Source organism: Hippocampus guttulatus, chromosome 5 (assembly GCF_054856545.1).
Source record: "Hippocampus guttulatus isolate MCC_2025c chromosome 5, RoL_Hgut_1.0, whole genome shotgun sequence".
Classification (NCBI taxonomy): Eukaryota; Metazoa; Chordata; class Actinopteri; order Syngnathiformes; family Syngnathidae; genus Hippocampus; species Hippocampus guttulatus.
This window is the reverse complement of record NC_141265.1, coordinates 14,897,536-14,925,069: the sequence shown is the minus strand read 5'-3', so window position 1 is coordinate 14,925,069 and position 27,534 is coordinate 14,897,536. Positions and strand designations below refer to the sequence as shown.

The following is a 27,534-nucleotide window of genomic DNA, read 5'->3' as shown; positions in this document are numbered from 1 at the left end:
GCGCCGGTGAGGTCGGGGCGGATGTGTTTGCGCATCACTTACCTGCACAAGCGACAACAAATGTTATGTTCTGTATTCAGCGGCGACAATAATCACGCTGCTGGTAAAAGGACAAACTGTGAAAATAAAAAAACTTTAACACAATTAATCAAGAGTTTGCCACTGAGCACTTCGTGATCAAGCAGTCCAATTAACACCTAAAAAACCCCGTCAAGGTCACTCCGATTACCCCCTTACGCTTTGTGTTTATGACTATTAACGATCCAAACAAAATTTGCATTTTAAATCCACTTGTGTTGCATGTGCTGCATTGTAGCGCACTGATTAGTCTTGCTTGTGAGCAGTTAGCGGATTTATTGACATCATCAAGAGTCCTGCAGAGGTGGCAAAGGTACCCTGCACTGATTCAACTCCTGTCCTAAAAGTTAAAAAGTAGCCTATATACTGAAATAAACATATGTACACATTTTTAAATGATTCTTTATTATCAACTATACACAAATACCAGTTTTCAGAACTTCAAAATGAAATGAACATTTGTACACTAAAGTTCTCCACGTTTATTAAATTGAAATGGGGACTTTGGTGGTCTGGTAGGTTTGTTAATGTGAAAAAAAATCTAAATTCGCTCATCTAAACAACATAAAAAAATACACCAAATTTTTACTTTGTTACATATTTGAACACAGTGGAGCAACACATGTTGACAGTGTTGATTTTGCGACACTTAAGAGGCATGTATTCTTTATCCTCTGTGAAGCAATTACTGCACCTTACGTAGAGCCGAGACCATCCTCATTTACTGTGTTATTGCATACTGTAACTGTATTACACTACAGAAGCAAAGCTTTTGCTTGAACTGAAGCAAAAAGTATGTCTCCGTTTTTATTTCTTTGCATTGAATTCAATCACAGTATATATTTTTGGGATGTTCATCTGAAGTACAGAGAGTGTTATTTTTCATTTTAACATTAAGATTAATTAAGAATGCATTTTTAAAAATCTTTAAATGACCCAGTCCATCTCTCCCTTTCAAAAACTTGCAAAACTCAGCATCCAAGAGTTTTGCATAGAAAGGTAGAATATTTCAATATGCAGCACAATACTCAAAAAAATGACTACATGTAAACCCTCATGAATATCAGTAAGGTACATTAAAACAACAATTCATAATTCTGGTAGCTCAGACCCAATTTGATTTTGATTGTAAAGTGACTACCACAAAAAAAAGCAGAGACTATTATTATTTTTTTGTCTTTGGTGTCATTTTGCATGCAGCTCTTGAGGAGCGGATGCAGGATCACGACCTCGATTCCGCTTGATGTTGTCATGGAGACCAACATGGTTGTCAATGTGGTTGTAATGTCCAAGTCTCTAGGTTCCTTTGTATCTTTTTACATGCTCAGTGTCAGTCCCGAGGTTGGAAAAGACAACTGTGGGCTCGTCCCCAGCACACCTCAATACAGATGCGGTCAGAATTGTTGCCATTCCTCTGTTAATGAAAAGAACAAATAAAATGTAATGAAATTTGTCACTGTTCTGTTTGGTCGCAAGATGTGGACCACACTGAACATGGACTACAGAACGCAAAGGAGAGAGTTGTCTCTGGAGATTAGAAAGAAAATGAGACGAGATGATTTTCATTTTCTTTTATTATTATGCCTTAACTAACAAAAACGGATACCAACAACTTTGTCCACCTTTGTGTAGACCTCATTTCAGCCACGACCAAATTCATAAATCAATTATTTTAGGCGTCACCGATAGGGCCACTGAAGTTGTGGCTCATGTCTGGCAACGCGAAGGGGAGCCATAACAAGCCGAGCGTATGCAATAGGTCAGTCAGCGTTTTGTATTAGTTCATATGAACATAAACACACAGCAGTAAAATAAAAACATGAATCATTGTCATGCTAGTGGCTAGCACAGGGGATGAATATTGTCTCAGGCTTTCCTGTGTCACCTTATTTCACTTAATTGACTCAAAAATGATTTATTTAGAACAAATAACATATCCGTGTTCGTCTACGTAAGCCAGTGACATACACGAGCAAGCTGATCAATGAAATGCTATTCCACTAGGTAGCGCATGTAGAAATGATCAACTAATTTTGTACTTTTTTTTCTTAAATCACGGATGTAAGTACTTTTCTAGGTAATCTTTTTTGCAGTCATTACAAATCTGTTTTTTTTTCCTCTAGCACATGGTGTTTTCATGACAATAATATGATAACAATATTCAATGTCATGCACTGCATTAAGATTTAGATTCAGCAAAAGGTGGAATTCTTTCTTGAAACATGATCGCTATAAATTACAAGGCATGGTCAAATCTGAACTGTGCAAAATGGTGGTTGTAATGTTGAATGGCAGACACATGGCACGAGGAGGTCAGCAGATCACGAAGGCTCGGTCTCCATGCTTCCGTCTTTACGCATTGAGCCTCTTTTTATGCTGCACTCTCCTCACGCCTCTTTGTGTCCACAAACCCGTCCAACTCAACCAAGGCTGCAGAGCCTCAATGAAAAGACTACAAAAAAGTGAGAGGACAAAAATTCTATTTCTTTTTTTTTTCTCAAACAGTCATATGCAATACTTCTTGACGTCCTCCGCGCACCTGAGAATGTAGTGAGGAACAAGGACAAACACTGTTTCTGTGCCTCCACCTTGAGAACAGATTATTTCCTCCCACTGTCTCCGGGCAGGCTAGTGATGCACGCGTACGATGTCGCCGCGCGACGTGGGGCTTCGGCAGGTAGGGCACAGGATGCGGGCGGAGGATGACGTCGTGGTGGCGGTGACGGAGCTTAGCGCGGGTGCCGAGTTACTTTGCAGACAGGCGCGGCACAGCAAGTGGCCGCAGAGCAGCCGGTAAATGGGCGAGGGCGCCGTCGAGTACGGCGAGAACGCGCGGGAACACGATGAGCACGTCCTCTCGCCTGGGAAGCAAAAAGTGCGGAACAGTTAGGAAAAAGATAATTCGGGGATTTTTCCTGGCTCAAGTGAATTCTTTAAACCCCTTTGTTGTGCCACTGAGGTTAGTGATGTTACCGTATTTTCCACACTAAAAGGCGCAGTGGATTATGAGGCGCACCTTCAATGAATGGCCTATTTGGTCATATTTTTCATACATTGGGCGCACCGCATTACAAGACGCAATCTACAATGCATCCACTAGATGGAGCCACGCTCAAGGAAAACCCAACAGAACGATCAGATGTCAGTAAAACTTATTTACTAAAGCAGCGACACCGCTCACTTAACCAATCACAAGTTATAACATTGACTCGTTAACGTTGAACTCTCTTGCCGCTGCTCTATTTCCGTGTTCAACTGCGTAATCCATCGCCTTAAGTTTGAACTCTGCGTTGTCAGCATGTCTAGAACAAGGAGCCATTTTGGGGTCGAAATAATACCGTGATGACCATACACAAGGCGCATCGGATTTTAAGGCGCGCCGTGAGCTTTTAAGAAAATGGAAGGATTTTAGGTGCGCCTTTTAGCGCGGAAAATACGGTGTATTCTTTTCCCAGTGCCCACCTGCAGCACTAGAAGCAGGAGCCTGATGCTGAGTTGGGGCCTCCACTGACTCGTTGAGAGAAGGGGCACTCTCCCGCATCGGCAAGTTTGAAGTAAAGGAGGGTCGTCCCTTCAAGACGGAGAAGAGGGCGTCGTCCAAACTGGCTGACAGATTATTTTCATGCGAGCTGTTGCTGCTGCTTGGCCCTAAGGAAGACAATTTGTGTCAATTCCAGCTGCGGCATCCCTGTGTGGAGTTTGCATGTTCTCCCCGGGCCTGCGTGGGTTTTCTCCGGGTACTCCGGTTTCTTCCCACATTCCAAAAACATGCATGGCAGGATGATTGAACACTCAAAATTGTCCCTAGGTGGGAGTGTGAGCACGGATGTTTGTTCGTCTCTGTGTGCCCTGCAATTGTCTGGCAACCAGTTCAGGGTGTCCCCTCCGCCTACTGCCCGAAGACGGCTGGGATAGGCTCCAGCACCCCCCGCGACCCTTGTGAGGATAAGCGGATCGGAAAATGGATGGATGGATGGATGGATAATACAGGAAGGACATTTTGAGCAAACATGTATTTGAGGACATACTCTCACCTGGGCTCGAGTCACTTCTTGGTTGTTTCGCTTTAAGTTGTAGTTGGCGCACAGCTGCTTCTGATCCATTCAGGTGTCGTTTCTTCCCTCCGTTAAGAGGTATTGTTTTGTATTTACTAGAGAGCTTTGAGTCACATGATACACTGGCATCATCCGAGGACTGTCTCGACACGTGGTCCTCGATTGTAGTCGCCGTTAAACAGTGATTTTTGTTTGCCGCCAATGAGCCAATCAACCTGGACGGTTTGGGCTTATCCGCTTCCCCTCGCCTACCCGTCGTCCCGTCCTTCCTGGTGCCGCCGTTGTGCAGGACGAAATGGTCGATGCGCCGTTTCAGATGGGGATTGGGTAGTGGCTGGGAGGTGGCGGAGAAGGGGACGCCGGTGAATGGGTCGCTCCCTGGTCTCCCCCACGAGGCTTCCCTCTTCTGGTGCTCCTCCAGGGTCGTGCTGTCCACCGACACGCCGCTCGGAAGCAGCATGGGAAGTGACATGACCTCCTGGGTGATGGGATCGAGGAACTCCTCTGGGATTGAAGTGAGAGACTGTGTGCTACAAACGGATGGAAAATCAGCATTGTGGTGTCAAAGGGAAGGGAAATTGCAGTATAGTCAAACCGAGACTAATCAACAGACACTAAAAGTGTCATTTATCCAAAAGCTTTAGGAATGATTTCGTAACGATTTCTTGATGAGCAGACGTCAATTATTTTATTTGTCATCTGTTCTTGAATTTCTTTGGATCGTTTCTGAGATCTTTTGGCTGACTTCACTTTCAGGTTCGATCTACCATAAGTGACTTCTTGATTGAACATGGACGTCATCAGGTGTGGGTGTGGTCAGTAAAAATGAAATCAGCTTGCCCCAAAATGTGAGTAGGCGCAGGTAATTCATGACTTAAAAAAGGGGGGAGGGCAAGACATTTTTCCACGCAGGGAATGTAGGTTTGAATATGATTTCCCCCCCCCCCCCTTAATAAATAATATCACCATTTAAAAATGGCATTTTATGGTTGCTTAGGTTATCTCTATCTGATCTTCACATTTGGGGGGGGGGGAACAATGCAACAAAATTTGAATTTCAGAAGGGGGTAAACACTTTTTAACGGCACCTTAAATCAACGTCAACCCAACACATTTACCTCGGAGGCGTGTCCAGGCAGGGCAGGCTAATTTGATTGACACATTGGACAGGTCGAGATAGAGATCGTTGACTGTCCTTGTGGGCCTGCTCAATCTTTTCCACTTCCTCCACGGGGCAGCAACGAGCCGGTTGCCCCCAAACCGCCAAAGCCTTGAGACCCAGAGCGGACGCAGAGCCGCCGAAAGGCAGCGTCACGCGGAGCTGCGTGACCGCTGTCAAGGAAAGGTGTCCTCGGCTCCACAGCTCTTCTCGTCGACCGCCGTTGGGTTGAGGAGGAGGAGGGGACGCGAAGGGGGGCCGCAGATGAAGTAGTGGACGGGAGAAAATAACTTTGGTTTCCTCCTTGAGTTCACAACGCCCCACCAGTTTAAAGTCATGCTCAGAACAACGTGTTTGAGTATGAGGCCTTTGCTGAGGCACACGAGAAGTCTTCAGATGAACCTGCGTCTGGACCCCATTTTTAAGATGATCCGGACCAAAACTTTGAGGAGGGAGCGGTTCAGAGCTGGTGCTAATCTCCAGTCTCTTGCTGCACTGTCCTCGGTCCATTCCCCAAGGCCATAGCTCCACATCCACTCTGCAAAGCTCCACCTGGAATGCGAACCTTAACGTCACCTGTTGAACGAGGACGCTCTGTTAACGGTGAGGAATGGAAAACAAACAAATTCACATCTTCTCAATATTCTTGGGGTACTTTTATGATCAAAAAAAGTCTTACACTATCTTTATGTGATGTGACATTTCAGCACAGCAATAATCAAGTCTGATCCTGAAAGGGGTGACTGACATTTCCCTAATTTACTGTTGGACTTGGGCAAACACAAAGGCCCTTTATTAAAAAAGTCAAAAGAGAAACAGTGCCAAGTGAGACACTTTAGCCATAAAGTATTTAAAATGATCAGATTCTAGAGGTGACATTTCAACTCTTAGAACCAATGATCAATAAAATGCAACCAACAGCAAAGTCTCACCTGCACAGGCGGACGTAAGAAGTACTCCAGCTTGAAGCCCCGCCTCTGGAGAGCAGGATCTGCTGATATAAGGTTTGTAACATCGTACCCATCTGCACACAGCTGCCGTTGGACATGAAAGAAACAATCAGAAACTGGGACGCAATGACAGCAAGCCAATGATTATCGAGACTAAATTTTCAATCAATCAATACTTCTCCGGGGAGAAAATGGCGTGTTTGGATTAACTTGAACTTTATATGAAGGTGTTAACGATCAAGAAATGTACCACTTGGCAATCCATGCGTCTGTTGCCTTAATACAAACTAATTGGCCAGACAAGGATGCTGTGCATTCACTTCAAATGATTGAAGATCCTCGAATTTGAGATGGGCATTCAAGGATGAAGTGACAAATTCACTGTCGAAATAAATTCAAGCAGAGGCTGCGAGGCAGAACGAGTGTGTAGAAAAAACAGCTTTTCTGATATGACAAAATGGCAATGAAAGAGCATAAGGCCAACGATGAGTCAGTCTCCCATACACCACTGTGACCCTCAACGTCTTTATTTTCAAGCCTTTTGTTCCCCACCTCCCCCCTGCTCTTTTTTTCCTTTTCCCAAGCCTATCAAGATGATTCTAGCCATCCACACTGTACTGTTAACTGGATGAAGGAGGGAAAACAACATAAATGGTCACGTGAGACCATTGAAGCATCTAATTGCATTAGATTTAGCAAGAGCTGTGATACTGCTTTGTACAGTATATGAGGCATGATTAGTCAAATTGGCTATGACGATCAAACCTTTTGTATTGAAAAGTAACTATCAGTACTGTGTTTCCTAAAAAGAGTTTCAGTTTTATTCAAGTGATTAATGTAGTTTTGGACGTGCGCAATGTGTAAAGTTACAATTTCTGTTGTGATTTGGCACTATATTCAGAAAATTGTCACTCACGTTATTTCAGCTTTATACAAAATACGTTGTACCTTATCGCAACTTATGTTTGTGTTGAAGGGTGGCAGGCAAAGATTCACGACCATGTCTTCCAACCTGAGAGAAAAACATAGACGCATTCAAAGTCAGATATACAGTAAGAAGGCACTCTTACAGGTCAAGGAAGAAGCACACTAATTACCGTTGACTCACAACTTCAACTCCATTGACTGACTCTCATTTCAGGAACACAGGTCAAGGTAATAAGCCTCCACAAAGATGTCCATATAACAAATTAGGTAGCAATATAATGTAGATTTGTGCAGCTGACTTAATAGTTATTGAAGAAGTGTTGTCGATTACCCCTATTGAATAAGATTTAAATTGCGCTAGCGATATAAGAATAGCAGGGTTTTAAGAGACTCCCCATTACAGATAGCCAATAATTCTTACTGAACAAGGCAAAGATCTTAACATCATCACATCATTATATGTAACCTGTATCCGTTTTAGTTTCCAGAACGATTGCGTAAACACTACAAGCTAGCTTGACTGCTAATATATACGGAATGCGAGAAGGGGCAAACTGCAACGTGAAAAGTTTTTTGCATCTCGGAATCACAGATGAGTGTACAGTAGTTAAAGTACGTACATTATACGCAAATAACGCAGTTAAACGATTATTGACTTGCTGTGGTCTGCGAGCGGGATTCCTTTTAGTCATTTTGCCTATTCACAATGTAACTGCGGTCTCAATCGTAGCTATTTATTGTCACAAGTGTTAAGATTTTCAAAACCACCAAAGCCCCACCATCTTACGATTTTTATCAAAACCTATTTTTTCTTCTTATTAAAAATGAAATCTTTCATAAAATTAAGATGAGATTGAAAGAGCTGCAATTCTAGAAACAAAACAAAAAGAAAATTGATAAGGTCTCAAGTTGATTCAGGGCTTCAGGCGAAAATAAAAGTTTGACATAACACTCCGGACCAATTTCAATAATATTGTTCATGTAAATACATATGTATCACCATAAACACTGAATAAAATGTTCAACAAGAATAGCTGAATTATTCACATTTATTCAGTCAGTTGATCTTTACAAAGATGTGGTTTTAATCAAGCCAGAACAATACTGATAACATAAATAATAAAACTGAAACATGTATAAAATTGATAGCATTTTGCTCTCTAAACAATGCAATACTGCAACTACATTTATCACCTACATCAAAAGGAGCATATTTTCTGTTTTTTTGGACAAGGTTGCTATGGTTACACCTCCATATGACAAGCCAATAGGCTGTCTATACAATTGGAAAAAAAATCACAAAAAGAAAAACTCAATGGCACATTTTCTTTATCACCATATTTATAATAACTGTAATAAACATGATAATACTATGTGATACCCTAGCGATACGTTAATATTCTGGAGCAACATCTTTGTATGCTGGCATGTACACCACATATAAAAGCAATGGTATTCACACTGGAGTCTAATGTACATGTCAACTGGACATGATGTAGTGCAGTTAGGCTGAATGCTCCCACTGTTCAGTCTAAATAAACTACGCCGTTAGACAAAAGCACAAAATCGAACACCCGCTTCCCTTCATGTCCATTTTACTCTATTTAACAAAAATCAATTCATTCTTTCTTAATATAGATTTACTTGCAGTATTGCCACTAGTCTCTCTATCATCAGTTTTTATAAACTGGCGCGCGCACGCACGCACACACACGCACGCACACGCGCGCGCGCGCGCACGCACACGCACAATCTATAATTATAAATATCTATTTCCTGTATATCATACATTCTCTATTTTATTTTTTTACTTTGGGATTTTTTTTCCTGACATTAAGCAAATTGAGATGGTGTGCTTCCATTCATTTGTTTCCACTGTTTTACAGTTTAAGGAAAGAAAGTCATCTCGGAGCGCCATTATGGATCAACACCGACCTCTAGGGTTCATATTTAGTCACCGCAGGTGTAGGTAAACTCTTTCGACTCCAGAACATTTGGGTTGGGTTGATTATCAGCTAAACATACAGTATATTCCGTTTATTTTCAATAGTATTATTTTAGAAAATATAAGCTCTGTTGTATTTGAGGATCTGTTTGACTCATGCATGTTGGACATTGTGCATGAAATGAAAACCGACTTCAATGGAAAAAGTCCAATGGGACGTCGCCTAATGTCGAATAACTGATTGATCTACATAGATACAGATATATATTTATAATCAAAGCACTGAAAATTTAATTCACACTTGTTTTTATTTTTTGTTTTTAATCCCAGCAATACTTATTCTCTTACACATGCTGGAAAAGACGGAGTAAGGCGCTCTCTGGCCAAAAATGCAGGTTAACGTCACACACTCTGACCACTAGTTCTACTTGTACGTTATACGACTGAGACAGACTTACAATGAGTAATAAATATCGCATGATAATAATAATAATCATAATAATAATGATAATACTCTTGTTGCAATTTCTGACAATATCCCTGATTGTCTTGTTTTGTTTTTGTTTTTTTTCCTGGCACGGGCATGAAATAAACGACCGCTGTGTTAGTGCTGTCACCTAAACATTGTCAGTTTGTTGTCCTGCAGTGTAGAACACGTTTTTTATTCTGATAATGCAGGAAGTGCTGTGCAACTTGTGAGCGAAAGGCTGCCTAGAAATTGGATGTACTTCCCATTTTAATCACCTGCTCGCACCTTCAAATCTTTTGTGTTTTTATGTATATGTGGTCAGCTGAAATGCTCTTACAATATGATGTGATGCATGTGTTGCGTCAGTGTTTTGACTGGGCATTTTCCTGCATTTGTTCTTCTTAAATTTCAGTGGACTCTATCCTCTCCAGGCGTGAAGGTCCTGCCCAAGGAGGGGCGAGCTGGTGGAGGGAAGGCGGGCCCTTCTGGTCTTCACAGGGCGGGGATAGGGTGAGGGTGACGGGGCCGGGGAGCGAGGATGGTGGTTGAGGAGACAGAGCTGAGAGCGATTGTGGAGGTGGCGAACTGGAGGAGGAGGAAGGGGAGGCGTTGGTGACAGTGGTGGCGGGGACGGTGCACGCGGTGCTGGGTTTGTTTCCCAGTTGGCTCATCCGTTTCTCCAAAGCCTGGTTCTTCTGCAGGGTCTCTACGTAGCTCAGCTGCAACTGGGCTTGGTATTTCAGTACCCGTTCTTTCTCGTCCTGCCAGGTGTGTCGCTCTTGGTCAAAGTTGAGAGCCTGGCGCTCGCGTTGCTGCCTCTCGAGGCGCAGGGCGGCCTGCAGCTGCTCCAGCTGCCTGCGCAGCTCGCCCGCCTCGTCCCAGTGAGCGTCCTGCTGCCGTTGCTGCTGGGCCTCCTGACACAGCTGGGCCTCGTGGCGCAACTGGGCCTCGTGGCGGAGGTGTGCGTCCTGGCGGAGTTGAGCTTCGTGGCGCAGGTGAGCGTCCTGCCGCATCTGCATGTCCTGCTGCGTGTGGGCGTCCTGACGCTGGTGCTGTTGCCACTGCGCTTCCTCGCGTTGCTGCCTCTGAGCCTCCTGCCTCTGGGCTTTGGCTTCGTCACTCTGAAGACTCAGCAGGGTGTCGGCCGTCGGGGGTAGGGGGTTGGTCGATTGATCGCCGGGAGTACGCGGACAGTGGACGATTCCCCAGGGTGGCAAAAGTCCCGCGGCAGCTAAGTTTGGGCTCATGACGACCTCGGCCCCTCTGCTGAATTCATTCAGGGCTCGTTTTAGACTCAACACCTCTGCCTCGAAAACACCAAGCTTCTCTCGCAGGATGGACACCTGGAGGAAGAAAAGAACAAAGGCAGTGTGTTGAGTGGTACGTAAAGAATCGCTGTTAAATTCAGGTTTTACACTGTTGTGTGTGAATGGCAAAAGGTGACTTGAATGACTTGCACATTTTTGCTTGGCCACGTGAAATTTGATGAGCCTCATGTGAAGGTGGTTGGTTTGTGTAAAAGAATTTAAATACTGATTAGAGTTGTTTATGTACCATGAATTCATGATTGTGTACATGCAAGATGCATGGCGTTGATACTCAAATTTTTTAGCGTTTTACTGCCAAAAGCATTTCATTGCTCTTTCTGTCACTGGCATAGGTAGGGGAACAAAATTATGCTATTCGTTGTAAATAAATCATCTTTTAGATGTTTGAAGTTTCTCCGTCGGGGAAAAAAAACCAGCAGACAAATGGGTGGGGTAAATATTTCAAGACACTCTTTCTTAATTAAATGACGCCGTAGCTGTTGCATAAAGTGAACGTATGCATATTTTATTTGCGTAAGCTTCTTATAAGCTCATCCAGCACAAAAGATCAAATTGTTTTGACTTTGGCTGAATGTTGTTCAATCCCCACTTCGACATGCTCCCGTTACTCCTTCCCAGCGTGGATTTTGGGGATTAGAATTTCAATTATTTGGATTTACTGGAAACCTTCTACATCCAGCAGTTGCACTTATTGAATATTATATTCAGTGTTTTGTTCTCTTCATTCTGTTTGGTCCCTTCATAGTTGACAAATCATGCCATTAAATTCAAGATAGCTTTTTTTTGGGGGGGGCGGGGGGGGTTCCTCATTGATTGAAATGCATTGCACTTTACTGAGAGGTGTTTCTAATATCTGGCTCCTATAGAGCTAAATTTCTATGTTCGAGTTGATAAAAGGTTGTTTTCCATCACAGTACAGGAAGTGAAATTGGAACTGGCCTCTGACAGAGTCCTCCTCAGGTCCGCCTCGCACTTCTCCAGCTCCAGAGTCTTGGCGCTGTAGGACTCCTTCAGTCCAAGCATGGCCTCTTCCTGCTCCCTCAGCTGGGCATTGAGCTCCTTGAGCTGGCCCCTCAGAGCCACCATCTCTCCGGCCCGCTGCGTCACCTCAGCTTGACTTTCCCTCAGCTGCTGCTTCAGCAGGGAGATCTCGCCGGCCTTCTGACACACCTGCAACATTAGCGGGGAGAGAGAGGGTGAGTTTTTATGTTCGTGTCCTATTCCATTTCTCCGAGCTCTCCGCGGGGCTTCATTGATCTGTAAATTTTGTAGACGCAGACATTAACACACACTCGCTCCATTCTGATAAAACGCCAGTTTGACATAAGAACTGGCTTTCCGAGCTATTACACCAGTAGGAACTCTACAAATGCAAGTGCAAGCGGCTCTGCCTCCATTTCAAGCCAGACACACGATTTGGGACTAGTCGACTAGGCATGCTCTAACCGTTACTATGACTACTACTACTCATAGCATTATTTCTTTCTTTTTCCGATTTTTTTCCTTGACTCTGTTGCCTCGTGCTTGCTTGTGCCACATTAGTTGGCCCCCGTGTTAGGAGTGTGGTTCTACACTTGCTTCTTATGTTGAGCGCATTGAAATGACCTCTGCTGTGAATTTGTGTTCTGTAAATATGATGGAATTGAATTAATGTGTGTCAAAATCTCTGAAAAACAGTGCAGCAACACATGTAGACCGACAATATAATACTCTTCGCTGTCAGAGGGAAATAATCCTTATGCTTTGCAAAAAAAAAAAAAGACTCAATATTCCAGCAGTTTACTTGGTTACTTAACAGTAGTTGTGAAATTCTTTGTTTGTTTCTACATGACTGCACTCGAGTGGCCAAGTCACGCACACCAGAAGCTGCAACAATGAATTCATGAAGATGCACAAACTATGAGATTCTTTGAAGTCAGTTTAATCATTTTATTAGCCTACAGTGTTATTTATTATTAAAAAAAAAGGAAAAAAGATGCGGCCGGGGGCGGGGGGGGGGGGGGGGGTGGCACAGATTATTGGCATTTCCATTCATTTTAATGGAGAAAGACGATTCGAGATTCAAATGTTTTGCGTTACAAACGTCATCACGGAACCAGTTAAAGTAGTGCCTCAATACACCACCGTACACATTATTGAACAATTAAATTATAAGTGTTCAATATTTCAAATGGGAAACACTGTTATTGAACAATCAGCAGCACAGAATGGACTGCATTCGACTTTGGAGTTTGATCTAGTCTTCCTATTGCATCTCACCTCCCACTTGGTCTCCTCCAGACGTGGCAATATGTCAGCCTGCTCCTTTCTGTAATCTAAACACTTTCTCTCCAGCTCCTCTCGTTGGGCAAGCAGGGCTGCCATCTCCTCCTGGAGTCTTCTCTTGTCTTGGGACAAACGGGTTATCTGGGCCTGCAGAGCAGTCTGCGAGCGCTGTGCGCGCCGCGTCACCTGCAGATAAACACTCAATAAGTTTTGTGGCCATTTTAAATAAGCAGAGATTTTATGTGTTGTATATCAGAACTGATGCCTTAAAACGACTAGTTGTAGACTTGAGCCTGCATGGGTTATCATGACATTAAGATAAGACAAGATCTATTTGTCCCACACTGGGGAAATTTGCAGTCTACAGCAGCAAAATTGGGGGGTGGGAATAAAGTGTTACATTGCACAAAATAAATGTTTCAGAAAACAACTGTATACAGTTCAATGTAAGTGCAATATAAAATAAAGCATTAGCAATATATTTGTAGAATAAATATAATAAATTAGCAATAGCATAGAAAACACAGCGTAAGGTGGCTGTGCTATTTACAATGGTTACAAGTTTTCACGCATGTTTATTCAGCAGCCTGACAGCAGTCGGTAGGAACGAGCGACGTTATCTCTCCTAGCACGCAGATGCAATTCGAATGTACTGCATCACACACCAAACGTGTATACTTCTCCCCTCCATACTGTAAGTCAATACGTTCGATCATTTGCACATGTAGACTTGAAGCAGCGGAACTCGGACAACATGCAATGACATTTTTGGAATCAGACCATGCGGCGAGGTCACCTGTTGCAAGCGCGAGGCGTAGTTCTGTCTCAGCTCGTCCATCTGGCGCTCCCACACGCGCTGCTTCTCCTCAAACACCTGAATGATGGCGGCTTCACTTTGGTCCAGGTTGCGGCGCATGTGCTGCACCTAGTGGTCAAGTAAGGCATTTGTAAATATTACAAGATATTTTTATCATGCAAGATACTCTAGGTGAAGATTTCTTAGTTTAGGGCAGCATTCGATTTGTAGGTTTGGTAATTCTATGACAGCGTACATTTTTTTAGCATAAAATCAGTGAAACATATTAAAAAGGCAAAGTCTAAAGTGGCAAGTATGTGTTGTGGCTTCCCCTGGCCATTCTTTGTAACATCCATTTTGATAACTGGAGCAGGTCCATGTCATTCAGAACCTTTAACCATTATTATGAAGGCAAAAACAAACATTTGTGTTAAAATTTGCAGGCACCTGCACTTTGCAAACCAAAATGGATGGAACCGAAATTCATGTCCTTTCTAACACTAGTGCTATTCCTAGTTTGTATTATTTTACAAACATGTTGTGGAGAAGGCAATTTAAATTAGACTTTAACACAGTACTCAATGTCCATCAATAAGCATTATTCTATTCAAATAAATGCAGATTTAAAAAAAAAAAAAGTAAAGTGCCTCTGTTGTGATTTGGTAATACCGTATTGGCCCGAATATAAGACGGCTGTGATTATAAGATGACCCCCTCTTTTTCAAGACTCAAGTTTGATAAAATACTTTTTGAACACCAAATTAATTTTTATACAGAAAATAATTACAGTACATCTGAAACAAATGATTATAACAATATATTTGAGAGAAAAAGCATGTTATTTTGCCTCATTCAAATCTTAATATCTGAACATTTAAATATGTAAACTAAAGTGCAATCACATTCGTAAATGAATGGCTTCTGGTTTTTGAAATGTAAATTACATCATAAATTCTCAGCTGCCGGTTAACCTGGCCGCTCTTTGACCCACTTTTCTCCAGATTGTCGCTACATTTCTCCATTTTCTGTTATGTCTTCTATTATTTTCTTCTCTTTTCTTTCTTACCGCTATTTTTTTTTCTTCTTCGTGACAGGGGTTCACTTCGGCCTGGGGAGTCAAGTTCAGCATTCGCTTCAATGATATCTGGCGCCATCTAGCGTCGTGAATGGGTATAATGTCTAGACCTCGAATATAAGACGACCCCCACTTTTTCAGTCTTATTTCAATGCAAAAAACACCATCTTATATTCGGGCCAATACGGTATTGCCAGCTTTGCATACACCGACCTCTTGCTCTTTCTCCCACAAGCGGTCCTCCAGGTCCTGGATGATGTCATCCGAGGATGGGGAGGGCCGTAATGGTCCCGGTGCGTCACTCATGTGACTCAGCCTCTGACAGGAAGAGGAGCTCTTCCCTGACGAAGATCGACCGCTGTCTGAGGCACAAAGCCCGTTCTGGAGACAAAATCCCAAAAATGTGTGTAATCATGACGTTATTTGGGGTGAAAGTATGTAGGAGTGTCTACCTGGTAGCCGGGCTTTTCCATCTTGTCCAAGCCCGCTGCCGCCCCAACCATGCCCAACCTGTTGATGTGGCTTGTGGAAGCACTTAGCGGTCCCAGAACGGCTGGAGGTCCACAACCAGAACCCGAACCCGTGTAGGTTGGCAGGCTTGTCAGAGAGTTCCTGCCTGAGTCGGACATTCCGCCCTGAACCACCTCATTCGGATTTCCCGCACCCTCACCTCTGCTGACCCTCACCGGGCTTTCCTGGTCCAGGAGGAGGGCCTCCGGCACTTCTCCTGACTCTCCCCCTCCACCATCCCTGCCTCTCCTGCCACCTCTCCCCTCACAGAAGCCTTCGCCCCTCACCTCGCTTTTGCCCTCGCTGCCAGCCCCGCCTGCCTGGCCCACAAGGTTCTGCATGGAGTGAAAACTTTTCGGAACCACCGGTTTGAAGGCGGAGGGACGAACAAGGCCGGAGTCTCTCTGCATTGCCTGGGAAATAGATAGTGGGAGGATGAAATTAATATATTCATCAGTGACTATAAAACCACAGCAGAAATGCATATATTCAGCCAGTATATACTGTATATTCTGATCAATTTGGGATCCATCCTCTTACAATTAGCCAGGGTATAGGTTCCAGTTTCTCGGTCAACCTGAACGACAGACATTAAAATCAAACAATGGATTAATATCTGCAAACCAAGGGAAATTATGCTTGGCTTTTATCTGCCGTGATTCTTACCAGCTAGTTTTTGTAGCATTGGTTGAGCTTAAAATAAGCACTACTAAACCATCCATCCATCCATTTTCCGAACCGCTTGATCCTCACTAGGGTCGCGGGGGGTGCTGGAGCCTATCCCAGCCATCTCCGGGCAGTAGGCGGGGGACACCCCGAATCAGTTGCCAGCCAATCACAGGGCACACAGAGACGAACAACCATCCACGGCCACACTCACACCTAGGGACAATTTAGAGCGTCCAATCAGCCTGACATGCATGTTTTAGGAATGTGGGAGGAAACCGGAGCACCCGGAGAAAACCCACGCAGGCCCGGGGAGAACATGCAAACTCCACACAGGGAGGCCGCAGCTGGAATCGAACCCGGTACCTCTGCACTGTGAAGCCGACGTGCTAACCACTGGACTCACTACTAAACCCTATTTCTATATGTGTATGTCGTGAAAATACACTCGTCTTTGGATCTCAAAGAGGTTTTTCAATTGAGCAAAGTTTTGATCCATGTCAGGGTGCAGCCATGTTGCCACTTGCTTCTCAACTGAAAATGACATCACAGTGCCTGAGGCTCAGGTAACGACGACCTGAGCTTTTTTCTGGGCAATTGATATTTTACTGAGCCCTCACAGTGATGTCATTTTCAGTGGACAGCAAATGGCAACATGGCCGCCCTCTGAGATGAATAAAAATGGGTGGATTTTGCTGCTTTATTCGTATTCCACAAAGGCCTTATTAATCAGAATGCAGTGTTTAGACTAGTGGAAGCGCATACTGTCGAAAATATTTTAAAGAACGTTTTTAACTTGACTTTATTGCCGAAGCAAATTTTCTTATTTTTTTAAGCCCAGTTTTAGTGGATGGATTGACGAAGCTTCAGTTGAATCAAGAGTGACAGACCGACCACAGGGTATCCGGAAGTACCTGCTCCAGTTTTCCTGACACCGCCATGATTTTGGGTGGGTTGTGTCCAGCTGGGTTGTTTTCACCGTCGGTTCTGGTCACGACCATCTCTCTGTGCTGGTGCTGGCTCACCCCAACGCTGCTCCTCTCGTTCGCTCCTCGGCCCACGACGTTCCCGCACACATCCAGACCGGCGGCCAGCATCTCTCTCTCCCGTTCCAGTCGTTCCCCCTCCAGCCTCTCTCGTTCCCTCTCCCTCTCACGTTCCCGTTCTCGCTCCCGCTCCCTTTCGATCTTCTCCCTCTCGATCCTTTCCCTCTCCCTCTCCCGGGCCCTCTCCCGTTCCCTTTCTCGCTCTCGCTCCAGTCTCTCTCTCTCCACCCGTTCCCGCTCTCTCTCCCGGTTTCTCTCCCGCTCGCGCTCCCTATCCAACCTCTCCCGGTCCCAGTCTCGGTCCCGGTCCCTGTCTCTCCCCCGTTCTCGTTGCCTCTCCCTCTCCCACTCCCTCCTGAGGGCCGCGTTGCTGCACTCCAGCTGGCTGTTGTTGTTGGGCGCCGCCATGGTACATTCCGTGTTGGTGGTGGAGGCCGTTTCAGTAGGCCGGTCAGTACAGGTGCCGGTGCCGATACTAACGCTCCCTCGCTCGTCGCTAGAGGCCGTCCCGTCAGATATAGTTGCGGGGGGGCGGGGCAGACGCTCTGCGCTGCAGCTGCGGTCACCAGGGCAACGGCGTGAGAGGGGCGGAGCGCGGGGCAGCGTGGTCCTCGTGCCTACGGACTTCATGGCAAATTCCTGCTCGCCTGCCACCCCACTGCCAACACTGCCCATAGTGAGGGGGTCAAAGGTCAGGGGTTAGAGGTTAGGAGTCAGGTTTGAGGAGGGTCAAAGAAACATTTGGATGCAGTGTGGGTCATCACAACCTAATGCAGGAAGTGGGGGCACACACACTAGAGGAACACAGAGAAATGAGAGGTGTTATACAATATTGTTATAGCATTAATTGGATTAGATTCAGACATCGAAATGGAGAGCAGACAAGATTTGCTTGGTTTTGACTGAATGACATGAAACCGTATCCTCCTTGGATGATTTCTAATTATTCGGGCCCCTTGTTATGATGTGATATTTCCTCAGAACATATTTGTGCCACTTTGACACAGACGGTCCTACAAACATTTGGAAACGGAGAACAAGAACAGTCTTAGGGCACATCTCACCGATAGCAGCGTGCTAACATGATAAACTTAGATGAACATTCTCCGGTTTTGGCGAGGATTATTTATCATCTGGAGCATCAGAATAAAAATGCAATTCATCTTCATATTAACGAGTCGTGAAAGACCATTCAACAGGGGGCCCATTGGCATGCTCAGAGGTTGAAGCACCTTTTCAGGTAGAGCTGTACGCTTTTTCTATGCCTTGCATTATCTTCATAGGGATTTGTAGCATAATGAATTAGCCTCATAGCCCTTGCTTACCATGACCTAAGTTGCTCTATGTAATGCATTATGTATAACACTAATAATGCTCATAAAGAGCTGTACTCATAAGTTGGACATAACCTTGCAAGAATAGGCAAGCCATGCACCACTCTTTGAAGAAAATGTAAGCAAATCTTTTTTTTTTCAGGGAAGCCTGTATTTCACCAATAGGTATTTTTTTTCTTTTCTTTTTTCAACCCTGTCAGGCACCCTGTAACCTGATCACATGATAAGCTGATCACTATAGTAGCCGCTATTCCCGAAAGGGCTAATTTCCAAAATTCTTCATGCAGTTGTGACTGAAATTGTTGTTGTTCTACCTGACTGTGACTTAATATCAACAGAATGACTTAATTTCCACGTATCTTCATTTATTCGAGTTCCCTATAAGCTTTGCACGAGAGCAATTGCACACTGCTCTCACTCTCTCAGTGCACCCGGCACACACTTTATATTTCTCTACTCATTCCTTCATTTGGACCCCATTTCAATCTCGAAACAAGGCACCACACCATTCCCATTTCCTTATGTCAGTAGTCGACCAAGGGCGTACCCTCTGTTGTTCTAATTTTTGGAGCACACTGTACATAGACACACCAACACTCACACTCACCACTGACAAGATGCAGCAGGCGACACGCAAACCGCTCCATTCAGAAAATCCAAACATGGAGCTCGTTTATGAGCCCCTTGAATGAGGCTCTTTCGGATGTTTCAGGGGTCAGGTGACTAGAATTTTTTTGTTTCTCTCAGTAGCTTAGAAAATCATTAAGTATTTTATCCACAGACTCTAATTCCAACCAAAACAGTCACATGTGGGGAAATATACCGTAAAAAGCAATGTAACCCTTTATGTGTGTCAGCATGTGTATATTATCAGGCCAAACATTCAAGAGTATGTAAAACAGAACAATTTGGGGGATTTCAGTTTATGATTTAAAAAAATGTGGTTGTTAAAAGTGACAACAAATGGCCTCACCACACTACTATCCATAAATAAAAGAAACCTTTTCTGCACGATCTGTCATATTTTCCATTCAATTGCCAATACTTCAGAAATTCTGCGAGGGGATGTACCAGCGCAATTGCATATGTACACAATGTACAGCTTCTAAAATCATACAATTAAGAGCTTTTTCATGTAACAGTCAGTGAAAGTGTGCTACACTCAATGCAGATATACCTTCCATCCATCCATTTTCCGAACCGCCTGATCCTCACTAGGGTCGCGGGGGGTGCTGGAGCCTATCCCAGCCATCTCCGGGCAGTAGGCGGGGGACACCCTGAATCAGTTGCCAGCCAATCGCAGGGCACACAGAGACAAACAACCATCCACGCCCACACTCACACTCACACCTAGGGACAATTTAGAGCGACCAATCAGCCTGCCATGCATGTTTTTGGAATGTGGGAGGAAACCGGAGCACCCGGAGAAAACCCACGCAGGCCCGGGGAGAACATGCAAACTCCACACAGGGAGGCCGGAGCTGGAATCGAACCCGGTACCCCTGCACTGTGAAGCCGACGTGCTAACCACTGGACTACCGGGCCGCCCGCAGATATACCTGTACAATCCAATTTATCAAAAAGGTTGCTGTAGTAACTCTGCTGATACAAAAATACTAATGCCCAATTTTAATTCTTTCAATTTCTCTTCAATAGCACATGCCTGTTATTTTGCTTGGAGTTCGCAGTGTTGTCCAACAGCACTGCATCATCCTGAGATGTGCTTCTCATAACATGTAATAACAACACTTTATTTTTATACGTGAGCGTATGCAGCTCTACCTAACGTTATCGTAGCTGAGTGTAAATCACACCCAGACGTGTACAGTCCCAAAACAAGTATGAATGTTAGCTACAGTACATCCTTACTTCCTCTTGGGGGACTATAGTAGCAGCAGTAGTAGTAGTAATAATCGTAGTAGTCAAATAATGTGTATAGGTGCCTCGGCAGCACTCTCCCCTCCCCTTACGACCCCCCCCCCCCCCTTTCCCTTTCCTATTTCCTCCGCATCCCTGAGCGGCAAGAGCTTTATAGCAGCATCCGCATCGAGCCCTCATTGCACCGCGCGTCCACGCACTCACTAGGCCCCGTGGCTGCAACCCCACGCGTGGAATCCTCTCCGCCATCCGAACCTCCCCCCTCGCATCCGAATCAAATCCACGGGCCTCGCTGACATTTGGCGGACGCTCAAACGCACCACCTATCACCACCTATTGATTCCCATATATACTGTATATATAAAAATACACACACACACACACACACACACACACACACACACACACACACACACACACACACACACACACACACACACACTCCCCACCTCCAAGCCACTGTGCACAGCAACCCCAGTGATGCGTTCCGTCGACACAAGCGATACTCACTGTTTTTTCCTGCAGCGTGCGGAAGGCGCACTCCGTGTTGTTGTTCCGCTGTCAGTGTCGCGTCCTGCGGGCCCCTATCATCGTGCGATGCGGCCGCGCGTCGGTGCAGCTCGGGATGCCGTCGTCGACCGCGTCGGATGCTGATGATGGAGTCGCTCGGTTGATACGCGCATCAGCTGAGAGACACACACCCACCACTGGACCCGCCCCTCCCGGCTGCGTGATGCAAACGCCCCCTTTTGGCATCCGGCCAGTCGGAAAATGGCCTGGATGGACCTGGAAATGGATGGATGGGATCGAGATAGAAATTGGTTCGATAAATGATTGGGCAGCCCTACCTGAGTTCCTTCCACTAGCAGTTGCAAAAACGTACATCATACTGGAACGTGTTTCTCATGTTTTGTCTTTTTCTGGCTACAATTAAACATTAGGTAATACTACGACCAGTTCTCAATTTGATGAAGTGCGCCTCTGGAATATATGCCTCACAGGCCTTACGTTGCCCACCCCTGCATTTAAAGAGGGTACCTAATGAAGACTCAAGTAGTTTGATAGTAATGAGAAAAATCGCCGTGATCTCTACGTGATCAAAAATGATTGGAAACTGAAGCATATTTATATACATCTGTGCTCTTGCTGAAATACAATCCGAATGACGTAATAGCAAATGTGCATCGAAAATTGCTGCATCCACACATGCTTTCTTGTCGGTTGGCCACAAGAGGGCGCCACGATCTTTAAAATCCAGCTCCTTTAGTCCGTCAGTCGAATGTCATGTGTTTCTGTTCGGCTCACGCAAAACTTTGTTGACAAAATGAAAGAAGCGTTATTTTGTAATTTTCCTCACTTTTTATATGTGATTTAAGTCAGGAATTATTATGTTGTGATTGCATAGCAGGCTAAAATTAACTACTCCTGCCACGCGATCTTTGATTTGATTTGTAGTGCGGAAAACTAATTAAACGGTTACAAGCTGTCGAAACTAGATACATAAGCAGTTATTTAAATATCATTAGTGGGGCTCATTCTGGAAAGAGACATATCGGATGTCAAGTTATTCACGCAAAGTTAATATTTAAAAAAACAGCAACCATATATTTCTGTTTTGGAGGTAGGAAAATCAACAATTATTTGTTGGTCTCCTTTGACTTGTTTGTATTATTTTTATTTATTTATTTGTCCGGTGGCATCAGGATGTCTTTCGTTGATCAGTTTTTGGTTCTACAACTTAACTGTGGCTTGTGAGAGGACACTCAAGTGCACCACACACTGTAAGACCAGTGAGCACAAACGATTTTTTCCTTCATCATGTGAGGTTTCTCACGTTTAAAAAAATGGTAATTTGTTGAAAATTGTTTTGTGTGCTTGACAGGCATAAAAATACTATGTCAAAATGTCAGACCGATGCAAATGCAGTTCACGTTGCTTTGGATTTAACGTGAAATATTACATTAGTTCCCCATGTAAAAACTAGCCAAGCCTTGAGGTCTTTTCACTGTCAAATCTTGAGCATGAAATCACTTCATGCTGCTTGTTCATGTGAGCCTATAAAAGTGCTACAGCGCTCACATTAAATTTATGGACAACATTTCTCCTATCCTCCATCTTCACTTTCGTTTTAAGTCAAGTCAAGTCAAGTCAAGTCAACAGTATTTATAGAGCACTTTCAAACAGCCATCGCTGCATACAAAGTGCTGTACATGGAGCAATTTAACATGCACAATAAACAGTAAGACAAATCGGTAATAAAGGCGGTAGAAAGCACCAAACAGTAAAACCAAGAACAAATCTAAGTCATGCTGAGTCGAATGCCAAAGAATACAAGTGAGTTTTGAGGAGGGTTTTGAAGATGGGCAGCGAGGAGGCTTGCCGAATGTTTAGTGGGAGGTCATTCCAGAGAGAGGGACCAGCAACAGAAAAGGCTCGATCCCCTCTGAGCCTCAGTTTAGTTCTTGGTACTTCTAATAAAGTCTGGTCCACAGACCTGAGGCGCCGGGCAGGTGTGTAGGGGCGGATGAGCTCAGAGAGGTAAGGTGGCGCGAGATTATTCAGAGATTTGAAAACAAATAAGAGGATCTTGAAAATAACTCTAAAATGAATGGGGAGCCAGTGAAGGGATGCCAGAGTAGGAGTTATGTGCTCCCTCTTACGAGTACCAGTCAAGAGGCGAGCGGCGGCATTCTGGACCAGCTGAAGGCGCTTAATGGAGGACTGGCTGACTCCAAAGTAAAGGGCATTGCAGTAATCGAGCCGGGATGTGACAAAGGCATGAATTACCATCTCAAAGTGTTCATGTGAGAGGAGAGGTTTTATTTTGGCCAGCTGTCTAAGGTGAAAGAAGCTGGATTTAACAACGGCACCAATTTGCCGATCGAGTTTGAAATCACTGTCCAGTTTAAGGCCCAAGTTTGAGACTGTTGACTTAAGATAAGGAGACAGGGGGCCCAAGTCTACAGGATGGAATGTACAAGGGCCACTGGGACCAAACAATATCACCTCTGTCTTCTTTTCATTGAATCTCAAGAAATTTTGTGCCATCCAGGTTTTGATTTCTTCCAGACAGGATAGGAGTGGCCTTAATGAGAAGGCGTCTTTCTTGCTCAGTGGGACATAGATCTGGCAGTCATCTGCATAGCAGTGGAAGGGAATACCATGTTTCCTTAAGATGGAACCCAATGGGAGCAGATACAGCGAGAACAGCAGAGGCCCCAGAATTGAGCCCTGTGGAACACCACATGACAGGGGGGCAGTGCGTGACTCAGAGCAGCCAAGGCTGACACAGAAGGTTCTGTCAGCTAAATAGGACCTAAACCACTCAAGAGCACTGCCGCCAATGCCCACCAAGTGCTGCAAACGAGACAGCAGAATACTGTGATCCACTGTATCAAATGCTGCAGTTAAGTCCAATAAAACTAGACACACGTGGTCTCCAGAGTCATTTGCCAGGAGGATGTCATTAGAAACGCGTAACAGGGCTGACTCCGTGCTATGCATCGTCTTGAAACCTGACTGGAAGACCTCCAAGATGTTATGTTCATCCAAGAAAATTTTCAACTGCATGTGCACGACTTTTTCCAGAATTTTGGAAATGAAAGGCAGCTTGGAAATGGGCCTGAAACTTGACAGCACATCTGGATCAAGGCCAGCTTTCTTGATCAAGGGTTGGACCACAGCATGTTTAAACTGTTGGGGAACTACACCAGAAGAGAGGCTGCTGTTGATGATATCCAAGACTGATGCGCCAACACTCGGGAGAAGCTCCAACCCTTCAAAAGGTAGAATCTAGAAGAAATGTCAGGAGTTCTTCATGCAAGTGGGAGCACTTTGGGACGGTGCATGTGCATCATCACAGGAGCCTCGAAGGGATTCGGACGGGCACTTGCACACCTTGTAAGTAGTCAGCTGTATTTCGGTTGGAAAGAATACATAAGAGAGGAGACAATGTCACGTGTTCTTCCAGGTGTTACACTATCTCAAGCTGGGCTCCGTGCTGTTGCTGGTGGCTCGCTCCAGGCCTTTGCTCCAGCAACTGAAGGAGGAACTGCTGCAAAATCTCAAGGACATGCAGGAAATGACTATTTTCTGTACAGTAGCAGATCTGAGTACCAAAGAGGGTGTCGAGGACACCATGGCCATGGCAAGACAGCAGAGTCTCAAAGAAATAGACCACGTGCTTCTTATCAATAACGCTGGTAAGGCTGACTTGCATGGCAGTATATGACCGTACTCAACTCATCTCTCCAGTTTCCTTTACCATGAATACTAGAGCTGCCAAATGATGAGTTGTTTCAATCCTTTAAACATAAGGTGTGATGTATTTGTCTAATTGAAAAAAAAAGGTACTCTCATATTATTCCCCATTTAACTATTAGGGAATCCAACAAACTTTCATGGATAACAACAATCTGATGATGATTATATGTTTCCTACAGATCAGAAGGTATTTTAACACAGTTCTTAGCAAAACTGAAAATCTTTTAAGTTACAGATCCCTCCACAGGTTTACTATTACAGTAGTTTGAGGTCTGGAAAAAAACGTGGCCTGCCCTTTTCGTTACTTCAAATATTTTATTTTTTTCCTCCCTCAAAAAAAACGTGGCCTGCCCTTTTCGTTACTTCAAATATTTTATTTCTTTTCCTCCCTTTACCATCTTGGGTGAATAACATTTAACTGAATAACACTATGTTTGTTAACCTTTAAAATTATAGTGATAAATGAGATTATTGCATACAGTATAGACAAAAAAAGCATAATATTAAATAATACTAAACTTCTAGCCGCTTTATGTTTTGGATTCATGAGCAAGCTAATTAGCTAGTACAAGCTAGCTGGAAGACGAGTCCAACGTTAGCCGAAAGCTAACGTCTTGAGGCAAATCCAGATCGGTGCCATTCATATAAGTGAATAATAGCTAATCATTTGCTGCTCAAGATGGAATAAAGCCCCAATTGAATACGGACTACGATGTCTCTTGTCGTCTGTTTTTCACTGCCAATGTGAAAGTTGCGGGAGCGAGAGGTATGTCAATTTAAAACTGCTTCTTTGGATAAGATTTTAAAGTTTACATTCTGTATCTATCCACTTATCATTTCATGGAAAATCAGCCTTGGATAGCGTATATGGGTCGATTTCTCAAAACAGAGTAACTTTCTGCCAGTGTTGTGGTTGTAGATTGGCTGGCGAGTCATCAAAATAAAATAAGTTGATAACCACTTTTAGCAATTGTGGGTGCATGTGTCTAGAAAAAACGACACCTTGTTTTGAGATGCGTGTAAGCGACCCGTTAGAACACTAATGACCTTAATTTACTTCTTCTTGAGCCACTTCTTAATTCATCTCACACTTTTGAGTCAACTGCCATGCTGGACAACCCAGCCATGACCCAGCTTCAGGGTTATTGTTGCGGAAAGGATATTTCAATACAAACATGTTTCTTCTCACCACCAGCCTCATTGGGCGACATCTCCCCTTTTGAGAACTTCACCGAGCTCGAGCGGGTCAATTCCTACCTGGCCTTCAACGTTAGCTCCGTGTTGGCGCTGACTGCGGGAGTGTTGCAGGCCTTCCCGCCGCGAGCTGGATTGCAATGGAGCGTGGTTAACTGCTCCTCAATGTTTGCAGTGCAGGCGCTGCCCTCGTGGGTTCTCTACTGCACTGCCAAAGCGGCCAGGGACATGATGTTCAGGGCGCTGGCAGTCGAGAATCCGAATGTCAAAGTGCTCAGCTACGCGCCGGGTATGTTCATACTTCAATTTCGCAAACAATGCCCCTGCTGCATTTAGCTTTTTAAGCGATCGTTTCTTATGTGGTTTTACAGTCTAGTTACTTACTTTATTGCCTTTGCATGTGGGAAAGGAGACCCTCACTCGCTGATGGACCTTTCATATGTTTATTGAATAATGGGAGAACATAAAATATACAGAAAATAGGGTGCTGTGTACCACCGCTCATACCCAGACATATATACTGTATGTACTATGCACACACTAAAATGTTTCCCATAATTTTTATGCTTGTTACCAGTGTATTTAAAAAATGTGTTGTAATGGGTTTAGATGTGTTTAAAAAATGTGGGGGCCGATGTGTTTTTTTTTTTTGTCTTCATGGTTTCTCTATATTGCAATTATTCTTGGTGAGTCTAAACTAGGTCAAGGCATATTGTGACATTTCATCTTCTCATCTTCCAGGACCAATGGACACAGAGATGCAGGAGGATATCCGGAGGCTAACGGGCATCCAGTATCATCTGCACCCGTGCCGTGATTCTGCAGCCAAGCTAATGAGGCTTCTTTTAGACAATGACTTTGTCACAGGCTGTCACGTTGACTTCTTTGATTTGTGATCTCGACAGCATGCATATTCTAACATTGGGTAAGAGTAAGTAAGAAGGCGTAGATTTCCAGCTGAATTTAATACATATAGTACCTGGACTACTGGCATGTTTTGGTTGGCATTGCTAAACACAAAGTATGGTGGCTCTCAAGGATCAGAAAGGCCCAATACTGGACTGTACATAGAGAATGAGTACATCTGGTTTGATTTTAACACAAGCAATCGACGCTTCGCATGCTGGCTAATGTAACAATTATCAACAGTTTTCCAGACCGGCCATTCCATTAAAACAAAGAAGACTCCTTTATAGAATCTATTTCCAACAGGACCGGGGATGACCAACCCCCACTTTAGAGACTCACATTCCAGACTCACATTCCAGAGAGACCAAAAACTTTGTACTCTTGACCGCTGACTGCAAGACTCACATGAAGGTGAATTTCCCGCAGCTCATCAACATGTGCAGACTTTACCCGATTGTGTACAATGTGTTGCTTCAAACTGTGTTTAAGTGGTTAAGTTAGTCACATGAGTCCCACGTTTGTCCTTTTAGAAAGTTAACACCAGCTCGTGCAAAGATCATTTTTTGTTGTTTTTTCCTCTTTCATTTTATTTTATCCTATTATCATTCTTTGCTACTCCTTTTCACAGTCGTTAGTTTCCTTATGATGTACCTCTTTCAATTCCCATGTTGATTTACAGAATAAACA

The 27,534-nt window shown here is 44.2% G+C and overlaps 3 protein-coding genes across 7 annotated transcripts; 1 reads left to right on the top strand and 2 right to left on the bottom strand.

Moving 5' to 3' along the window:
* Positions 1-1,634: 1,634 nt before the first annotated feature.
* ubox5 (U-box domain containing 5) lies at positions 1,635-7,687 on the bottom strand. Of its 3 annotated transcripts, XR_015100949.1 has the most exons (8): positions 7,340-7,687; positions 7,191-7,254; positions 6,225-6,326; positions 5,252-5,868; positions 4,113-4,663; positions 3,541-3,726; positions 2,618-2,939; positions 1,635-2,530 (listed from the first exon to the last, which is right to left on the bottom strand). XR_015100949.1 is itself a non-coding variant. In XM_086111649.1 (7 exons), the coding sequence occupies exons 2-7, from the start codon at positions 7,242-7,244 to the stop codon at positions 2,707-2,709; spliced, it is 1,743 nt and encodes a 580-aa protein (XP_085967775.1). In that variant the 5' UTR covers positions 7,245-7,254; positions 7,340-7,687; the 3' UTR covers positions 1,635-2,706. The 3 variants fall into 3 exon arrangements, 2 of the variants coding, with proteins under 2 accessions (XP_085967775.1, XP_085967776.1); XM_086111649.1 differs by having other exon boundaries at positions 1,635-2,939; XM_086111650.1 differs by lacking the exon at positions 7,340-7,687 and having other exon boundaries at positions 1,635-2,939; positions 7,159-7,254.
* Positions 7,688-8,200: 513 nt separating this feature from the next.
* On the bottom strand, positions 8,201-21,185 carry lzts3b (leucine zipper, putative tumor suppressor family member 3b). 3 transcript variants are annotated; one of them, XM_086112046.1, is made up of 8 exons: positions 20,992-21,185; positions 17,138-18,063; positions 15,500-15,970; positions 15,261-15,428; positions 13,973-14,101; positions 13,171-13,362; positions 11,851-12,081; positions 8,201-10,926 (listed from the first exon to the last, which is right to left on the bottom strand). In XM_086112046.1, exons 2-8 carry the CDS (start codon positions 17,942-17,944, stop codon positions 9,985-9,987), a joined length of 2,940 nt encoding a protein of 979 aa, XP_085968172.1. In that variant the 5' UTR covers positions 17,945-18,063; positions 20,992-21,185; the 3' UTR covers positions 8,201-9,984. The 3 variants fall into 3 exon arrangements, with proteins under 3 accessions (XP_085968172.1, XP_085968174.1, XP_085968173.1); XM_086112048.1 differs by having other exon boundaries at positions 17,138-17,936; XM_086112047.1 differs by lacking the exon at positions 20,992-21,185 and having other exon boundaries at positions 17,138-20,561.
* Positions 21,186-24,282: 3,097 nt separating this feature from the next.
* sprb (sepiapterin reductase b) lies at positions 24,283-26,834 on the top strand. Its single transcript, XM_086112049.1, has 4 exons — positions 24,283-24,381; positions 24,452-24,683; positions 25,940-26,227; positions 26,680-26,834. Exons 1-4 carry the CDS (start codon positions 24,283-24,285, stop codon positions 26,832-26,834), a joined length of 774 nt encoding a protein of 257 aa, XP_085968175.1.
* The last annotated feature ends 700 nt before the right edge of the window (positions 26,835-27,534 follow it).